At 41.8% G+C, this 9,718-nt stretch overlaps 1 protein-coding gene across 1 annotated transcript in view; it reads right to left on the minus strand.

Moving 5' to 3' along the window:
* Positions 1-414: 414 nt before the first annotated feature.
* The window catches only part of peli1b (pellino E3 ubiquitin protein ligase 1b), a 48,729-nt gene continuing 39,425 nt past the window's right edge, over positions 415-9,718 (minus strand). The window contains exons 6-7 of the mRNA XM_067610738.1: positions 9,146-9,334; positions 415-5,051 (exon numbers count right to left, since the gene is read on the minus strand). Coding sequence (XP_067466839.1) covers positions 4,473-5,051; positions 9,146-9,334 — 768 coding nt within the window. The 3' untranslated portion in view covers positions 415-4,472. The remainder of the gene's footprint in view (positions 5,052-9,145; positions 9,335-9,718) is intronic.

Genomic DNA, 9,718 nt, shown 5'->3' on the forward strand with positions numbered 1-9,718 from the left:
TTTGCCCCCCCATCACTTACATTATAAGTGCATTATGAGGGATCTTCTAATGGTCAGTATGAACAGGAAGAATGATTACAGCAAGAAAAACATGTTTTAATGTTCTGAAAAATTGTCACCCCGTCCTGAAATATATACGTTACGGGGACTTTGTTCCCACAATGTGACAAAGCATATATATGTCCCCTCAACATCAGTAATATAAGTACACACACACACACATAAACAGTACACAGTGAAATGTGTCACTTTTAACACTTTATTGTTTAAAGTTATTACAAAAAAGTGTTTGCTGGAAACATTCGTTGCTTTCGCCTTTACAAGCACAAGGAGACTCCGGAGTGGAGAAGAAGAAGAAGAAGAAGAGCGAGTGGAGGGAGGTGGGACAGCTTGATGGACATGTCTTTGTGTAAAAAAAAAAAAAAAAAAAAAAAAAAAGACTAGGTTGAGATAACAGTACAGAGACAGAGTGGAGCCCTTACTCACACACTTTTATATCCACAGAGAGAGACAGACACGGTGCCTCGAGAGTCAATGAAACAAAACCAGACTGAGTGAAGGAGAGGTGAGACACAAAATCCAGGGTGGAGATTTTTTTTTACTGATGAGGTATCCTCAGAAGACCTTAGCGCTGTGTGTGTGTGTGTGTGTGTGTGTGTAGATGTGACACAGGTACATTTTTTTTTTCTCCCTGAGGTGAGTTAGTGTGTTGCAGTCCGAGCACTGGGAGGATACCGATGGAGAACTACTGAGTGAACACACAAACTGAAAACTGTACACATACAATCATCATGGACACATAAATTACAATCTCTCTCTTACACACAAACACACACACACACACACACACACACACACACACACACATAGATACACACACGCTACTGATACCTGCAGTTTTTGACTGAATTCAGACCTCACATGCAGAACTGTTTCTGTCAGTTTGGAAGTGACTCTGATCAGTAAAGCTGCTTCACTGTTGGAGAGTTTCTACAGTACGAGCCTGTGTCTCGCTCTGATGTCGCCTGTGGCTTCATGAGAAGAAGTGGACGAACCGCAGCGACGTCGTAGGACGTGTTGTGTGTAACGCAGCGGGAATCTTTAATTTGTGCTTTATCACACCCAAATATCAGCAAAATATCAGGACTGCCTTCTTTACAGACATTTTTTTAACACTCTGCTTTGTGTGGTTTGGAGCTTCTGTAAAAAAGTACAAACTACTTTACTGTTTTGATGATTTTTGGCATTTTAAGTGAAATATTACAGTTTGCATACGGTGACAAACTCACCACAAGTTTGTCACCGTATGCATTTAGTAGCTGTTGTGGAGCTTACCATCATATCACACAATCTTCCTCAGAGTTCTCCCACCTCCTTGAATTATAGATGCTCAAATTTCTATTTTTCTGAGCATTTTAAGGGCTTCTGGTACAGGCTGGCTTACAAAATTGAGGTTTTTTTTAAAATGTCATTATTTTAATTATTTCTTGTTTGTTTCTGTTTTCTTCAGCACATCAAGTCAATTTCTTTTTGTGTTTTTTTTAAGAAGTGCTGTTTGACATTAAGTAAGTTCGATCACTGTGACGTTCACAGTATTGATGTCATCATTCTGAGATGTTGTGGCTGATATTAGTGAGGGTGGGGGGGGGGGGGGGGGGGGGGGGTCGTCCTTTCTTTGCTTTTTGTAAATCAATACAAAATTGATCACAAAAATAAATATGCCATGCTTGTTTTTGTCTCTTCTCTGTCTGACTGTAGACGTGGATTTTAAAGAGAAGACAGTCATGGTTGAATGATTTGAGGAAAAATTGGGATTTTTCGGACCAATATTGTGATTGAAATTTATATTGTGATCGTTTTCTATAAATAAACTTCAAGGTATTTATTTGTGGTTTACATAGTTTTACATGAGACACGCTTGTACCAACCTTTATCACAAATGTGTCTTGTGTTTTTTTTATATTCGCAGAATCATATGAATTCATGCAGTTGCTTGTTACTTTAGTCCTCCGATGTTAATGAACTACAGCTGAGTAAATTTATTGACAGGTTTCATTATAGCTGGTGAAATGTGACATAATCATAATCAAGTTATAATTAAAGTCATCAGCAGGTAATCCCTGGTGGGTTCAGGTGAAAAACTGAACTGCAACGTCTCTGGATTACATTTGGTCGGGATCCTTCGTTGAATGTCATTCCTAATCTATCTCTCCCCTCATTTCTTGTCATTTCGCTTTCTAATACAAGGAAAAAAATGCCCTCAAATATATAAAAATAAATAAATAAAATCCCCACTCTTGTGATTAAATGATTGCTCTCTTTCTAATAGCTATTTTGATATAAAAACAACTAGTAATTTAGCATTAAGGTGGGATAAACTGGTCGATTTTTCTTCAGAAAATCAACCAAGTTCACATAAAAGTTGACTTTTCTCAGACAGACTGGTTAGGAGGACGTAAATAACCAACAAACATGTGCACAGACCGTATTAATCCCGACAGCAGAGAATGGTTTCTTTTGATTATTTGGCCACCTCATAAAATGAAATGTTAATTGAACTCCAGGCCTTTATTTGTGGTCTGGTTCATAGTTTTAAATAAGACAGGCTTGTACCGAGCATTATCACTAATCGATCTGTCAGCCACAGTGGACAATACAGCTGGTGAAATCAACCTCTTTCAAATTGCAATTTTGATACAAAAGCAATGAATCATTCAGCCAGTGTGTTATTAGTTATTAGAATATATAAATATATGAGTTATCATCAGAGTTTTCACAGAAGAACAGGCAGCCTTGATATTTTGTACACACACTGTAGAGCACATTCATCGCCCCTAAAATGCTCCATGAGGATCTTCTCAGTACTGTTTGAAAAGCACAAATTAATATGAAGCCCTGATAAATTCACACACACACACACACATCTATAAAGAGGATTTTGCAGCTTGGATTAAAGAAATGAAGCCATGCATGTGTTTGTGAGCATCAAACCTGAGTCAAACGGCTACAGTTGTCTTTTGTCTTGTTTATCAGATGGACGGAGCTTCTTTCATGATAAGAATTAAAGTAATAGAAGAAGAAGAAGAAGAAGAGAAGCAAACCAAAATGCCTTCTACTGTTTCAACTCCTCGTTTGCATCCATGTAATTATGGCAAATCACATGCCTGAAGTGGTAAAGTGGATCTGTGCTGTGTTGTTTTCAGCCTCCAGTAGGACACACAGTCACTCATTGATTACCACAATACTGGCAAAAGTCATTCACTTCATTTAAAATGTCTGTGGTAGCTAAAAAACATTGTTACAGGAAAAGTGGAGCATAACTGAGCTTTTAGCTTAATGCAAAGATTAATACTGATCAGAATACTGTATCTGGCAAAATGTTGACCATCAATCTGACTGTGACTGTGCATTTGAGCCCCAAACATCACAGCAAAAATAAACCAGACACTGTCCACACCGCTCTACTGACATTTTCATTCATATTCTTGTTTTTGTACCACGAGTTTCTGTGCTGACAGTTGCTCTCTACTTCCACTAAAGTATTTGACCAGGTCTGTAGTTTATGTGTGTGTGTGTGTGTGTGTGTGTGTGTGTCTGCATGACGTGTGACATTAGCTACATATCATGGCTAACCTGTGATCAGATTCACTCACCCACAGAAAGGTTTCACTCGGACTTTAAAGGGAGGAAAACGGTCATTCAGGCTTAACACGGAAGCCTGCGAAGACTTGGTTTCCCATAATGCTTTAGGAGGTTTCCCATTCCAAATCTATTGCTTTGAATGTGAAAAAAAGGCCATGGTGACGCCTAATGAGAGACAACTGAAGGGTTAACACACGTTACACGAAGTGAGAGCACGCCAGAGGACGGGGGTGTATAAATACGACAAACAGATCTGAGAGGTGAACGTGGGGAAAGACACAGAACGAAACCCTCAGGACACACCTAGAACTTTATATCTGATCAACAATATACTGTGTTTTCAACTTAAAAATGCTAAATAGTATTGAAGATCGGCATATCTGACAGATAAAGGATGAAGCAATGGTTTCTGGGCCATAAATAAACATCTTTGTTTAAATTAGCTCTAAGAGATGTACACAGATGTATATTGCAACAATAAACATGAATAAAAACCGTATATTTGCACTACGGTATGTTAGTAATTTAGATAAATACTGTTGTTGAAAGTTCTTTTGAGAAACAAACACAAAACTTTTACCCAGCAGTGTTCTTTGTTTGGTTTTTGTGTCTCTGGTTTCACATGAAAATATAGAAATCTTTGTTGTCATTCATGAAAAAGCAATACAAAGGTCACTTAAAAATGAGAAAGAGACAAAAAGTCCAGAAAAAAGTTCATATTCCAACTGCAGAGGAAAGAAAACAAATCTGGGTAGCAGATCAGGGTCAGCGTCCAAACAAAAAAACTCCCCACGCTGCCTCACCCAAAGGATGCTGGGAAGCCGCCCCCGCTAGTCGAGGGGTCCCTGGAAGATGAGTCTGACGAAGCCCTGCTCGCCAGTCAGCTGTTGGGCACAGAACGGGCAGGCGGCGTGGAAGGTGTGCGTGCCGTGGGGCAGCGGGATCTGACTCCAGAAGGCCGCCGTCTTGTCTGAGCAAACATGGCCGCAGGGGTTAAAGGCGTGAGTGGGTGGGGCGGCGTCCACGTAAAACCCCGCCTCGCAGCCCAGCCAAAGCGGCACGTACGGCCCTTTAGCTCGGCACATGGGGCACTCCCTGTGCCGGCCCTCCCGGCCCTCCCTCTCCTCGCGGTGGTTGCCCCAGTTGTGGTAGCCGTGCACGTGGCCACACTGGAGGTAGACCCAGGGCTGCTTCTCGTCCGGCGTGTCCTTGCGACGCATGGAGGGGAAGGCCAGCGTGTTGAAACCCACAGGACACTGCGGCCGGGCCGCGTTGATCTCCTGACGCAGCGCCTCCAGGTGCTTGAGGGTGGGCGTGCGCGACAGGCCTTCGGCAGTGCGCCACAGCAGGGTCGCACCGCAAAGGTCGATGAGAGAGCCGTCGACCAGCTCCTGGCTCTCAGTCTCCACCTGGACAGACAGACAGAAACACAAAATACAGCAGGTCACACTTTCAGATCACTAAATATCAGATGAACTTATGATGGCGTGAAATGAAAAGTCAGAAAATCACCAAAGTCATTACAATTCATATTGAGGAAAACATGAACATCTGTGACAAATCACATGGGAACACACGTAATAGTTGTCGAGACATTTCACACAAAACCTCTCATGTAAGATTCAAAAACCCAACATGGATCACACTATAATACATGTTCTATTTTATTCTATTTTCAGGTTATTTTTGTTTTTTCCAGCCTCACTTAATTCAAAATACTGGATATAGCTTCATAAGTTGACTGTATCAGGGATTCAGACAAATATTATTTTCATTATTGAGTAATCGTTAAGTCCACAAAATAATGAAAAATGTCCATCAGAAGGTCAGAAAGTCCAAGGTGACATCTTCAAAAGTCTCAATTTGTCCAGTTAACAATCCAAAAACCCAAAGATTTGCAATTAAAGCAGAAAACAATCACACTGAAGAGGCTCAAACCATTGCAAAAAAAAAAAATCAATTGTTTTCTGATCTGTAAAATAAAATACAATCAAATCAATTCTATCTTGGGCTCTGGGATTTTTTCCCTAGATATTCTCAGTTGTTTTATTACTTATGTCATACTATTTCCTGCCTCTGAGATTGACTGTCCAGTGCGTCCCACTTCACATCTCACCAAATGCATGCTGGGAAAGGCTCCAGCCCCCTCATGACCCTGAATAGGATAAACCGATAAGTGACTGGACGGTTTGTCGGACGTGTTGCTGAGGTTTGCAGTACTCATCTGACAACAGCAGGTGTCAGTATAACACGAGTATTTCCATCTCTCACCCTCAGACAGAGAGAGCAGGCTGGGGACAAACAGCTGGTGGCAAGATGACACGGGGAGAAACGACGACAGCAGGGGGACACGAGAGAAAGCAGCTGGAAGATTTAATAACCTACAGTGTGGAAGAAGCGCTGAGTTTGGGTGGTACACAGATCAGACACAGTGGGAAATTCCACATGTAGACAAAAACAGAGTGACTGAGAGAGGGGAAAGACAGAAAAAAAAACAACTAAAAGACATAACAAACTATTTTTAAAAAAGTGATACACAGATGAGGGGAAGTGCAGCTCCCAGGGCTCTTTGATGAGATCACTCCTGCTGACGCTGACGTCGAGGTCACCGAGTGTCTCGGGGCAAACACATTTCTGTGGCAGCAGCACTACGCTGCCACGAGCTGACGTGTCCCTCCCGGTGACAGTTTTTTTAACCTTCATTTATCCCGGGAGAAGGTTCGCTGAGCACGTGTGTGCTCTTTATGTCAGCGATGCAGCAACACACACACACACACACACACTTACACACACACACGTTCACATCTGCCCAGTAAAACCACAGCCTTTCTACTGTTGCCCAACAAGCAGCTCAACTGGAACGATACAAACGAGTTCAGCGTCTGTTATTGTTTTTCCTCTGCTCAGATTTCAAACCGGCAACCTTCTGCTCCTCTAATCAATAACCTATCGCCACGTCATGAAAAAAAAATGAGTAACCGTTTGCCTGATCAATAAATAACCTCACTCTGGTGTAATGATCTTAATTTTCCGAGGTCATCCATGTGAACGCAGACGCACCCTCACCGTCGACACACAGTTATAATTTAATTACACCGAAGCAAATCATTTATCAGCACAAACGCTTTTATTAAACACAGCAGGAGCTCAGACACTGTACTCTGCTCATTTATTATACTTCACCACATTCCCCGCAGCAGGCTCCCAGAAAACCAGTGTGTGTGCAAACTGCACTGTAAGATATTCCTAATTACGCTGGCTTCAACCTTGTGTCAAACTGCAGAAGGACAACCAGCTGCCCCTCTGGCAAGGCTGAGTGAGTCCGTCCAGAAACTGAAAAAGAACATGTTCACGATTCCTCGTTAGCTCATAATAACTATTAAATATCACCTGGTGTTTACAGCTTTGTATCAAATAAACACGTCACTTCATTTCATCACTTATAGGTAGGTAGAAACAGTGTAAGGACAGGGGAGGTTACAGACACGGGATTCACAAAACAAAAAAAAGCACACACACACACAGTTATGGGTAGCCCAGACTGCTTTCTGGCAAACTTGCTGAGACGACGTTCTCCTTCCATTCAGTCAGAATGTCCTTCAGATGTTAACCTTCACTAAAGCGGTTTTCCCATTTCAAGAACCATGTAGTCGTAACTGTGTGAGGCATTCAAGGGAACGAGCTGCAACTGACCGTTATTTTCATTATCCGACAATTATTTCTTGTTTCTTGAATATTTGATTTATCGTTAGTCTGTGATGTCTTTAATGTGAAGATATTCAATTTATTGTCATATATGACAAGAAATGTGACAGCAAATCGTCACATTTGAGAAGCAGGAACCATCAAATATTTGGTGTTTTTGCTTGAAAACTGACTGAATCTGTTGATTATTTTTTCAATTAATGGATTTGTTGTTTAGTCCATAAAATGTCAGAAAATAGTGAAAAATGTTAATCATTGTTTCCCAAAACCCAAGATGACGTCATCAAATGTCTTGTTTAGTCCACAACTCAAAGATGTTCAATTTACTGTCATAAAAGACTAAAAAAACTGAAAATATTCACATTTGAGAAGCTAAAAAATGACTCAAAGCGATCAATCAATTATCTTAATAGTGGCGATTAATTTAATAGTTTGCAACTAATCAATTAATCATTGCAGGTCGAGTATATTGTAAAGTGTGAACCAGTCAAACTCCAGAGAAAATGTTGTCAGAGTGCCAAGTCCATTCTGGTTTATCATACTATTATCTCCTATAAACTAACATAAACCTTCAAAATGTATCTAAAAATCTCAGATATGGTGTTTGTGACATCATCATCATCATCATCATCATCACCCAGAATGACAGAAGACTCACTACTGTGTGCAATCAGCATGGCAATTAAACCCCATCACCGTACATAATGAAAATAGATGCTTTCCCACAGTCGACTATCTAAATTGTCAATCAACTGTGAAATAATGAGCGGTTTCTGTAGGGATGCATAACACACACACACACACACACACACACACACACACACACACACACACACACACACACACACACAGTTAACTCTCTGGACGTTTAAAGGGCAGCTGGCGATAACAGAGCTGCTCGTTTGTGCTGCGCTGGACAGACTATAAAACAGGTGGGACTCCAGATAAAGACCACGGACATGCTCACTATGTGTTTTGCGGTCGGTGTTGTGGGAGAGGCGGGATGGAGAAGAGAGGATTCTGGGTGAAATCCGTCTAAAACAAAGATCTTATTCAATAACCCCCCCCCCGACTACAACCTAAATCCAATCAGACACATGCCTACCGGTGGCCACGCTGACAAGGCAGCGAGAGCGCCACGGTTGGCTGAGAGACTCTGACGTCAGCCGGAGGATCCCCTTACAAGGTCCTGTTACACACAGCTTTGACAGCCCGGCGTGTTGCCTTGGAGACGGCATCGTGATAACCTCCCAGCGGTGTTAAGCTGTGGCTGACCTCCTCCTGCCTGAGTAACAGTGTCAGTGCGTGAGTGAGTGTGAGGAAGGAAGCGGACGAGGAAGAAAAGTACAGATGTCTTGCGTGTAATTACAAAAATCTGGTCACACAGCGAACCGAGCTCACGTCCAAGTCTTACATTTACATCCGGTGTGCTCCATATTGAATTTTTTTAAAATGAGAGCAGCAACATCTTTGTTTATTCTAACGCCTGCGTGTTAAAAAACACTCTCTCTCTCTGCCTCTTTGTTGTCATTAGTGGACTCAGAGTTACGACATTCAACATTATGTAGTCTTCTTAAAAAAGGCCAAACTGTTCTCACATTCAGGAAACACACAAGCGCTGTTCTTTTCCAAAGCAGCCACACTCTATTAAGGTTAATCTCAAACCAATGGCGTCGGCTTGAAAGAATCCTCGGCGAACACACGCTGAGTGTGAAACACAAAGCTCTTCAGTGGTTGATTTTATGTTTTGAATATTCTGTGCGTGATTTATTTATTTTTCTTTAAAATCTATTCTCACCATCTTTCCCCGCTGCTGCGCCGAGCGGGTTTCCCGTAGGGTGAAGACGTTGCCGCAGACTGAGATCTCCCTCCAGACGCCCGGCTTGGAGTCCTGGGTGAAGCCGTTACGAGGGTGCATCACCAGAACGCCGTTGGTGGTCAGCCCGTCCATTTGTCCGTCCGACGTCTTCCACTTGGCGGCCTTCTCCTGAGCAAAACAAAAAAAACACGGGAAGGTGCGATCAATACGGGGAACAATTCAAAATGCATTTTATATTGTTATTGGTATATTGTTATTTATACTGGATCCCTGCCAACTCTCTCAGCGCTTAACCCCAAACAACTCAACAGGGAGTAAAGTGTAATATAGGAAGGAAAGGGAGTAATGGAAAATTCTTGACTTATTTAGCAGCAGCATGCTGTTGAACACACTGATGCCAAAACGTCTAAATGAGATGCTGCAGCTTGAGAAAAACCCAAGATTTTTATATAAATGGAGTGTGGGTGAGTTCAGTGTTGTCACTTATTTGCCTTGGATAGAGACAGAAATAAATACATGTGAAAGTAACAGGAAACATGATTGTAAACAGGT

This window comes from Thunnus thynnus, chromosome 14, assembly GCF_963924715.1.
Source record: "Thunnus thynnus chromosome 14, fThuThy2.1, whole genome shotgun sequence".
NCBI classification, from domain to species: domain Eukaryota; kingdom Metazoa; phylum Chordata; class Actinopteri; order Scombriformes; family Scombridae; genus Thunnus; species Thunnus thynnus.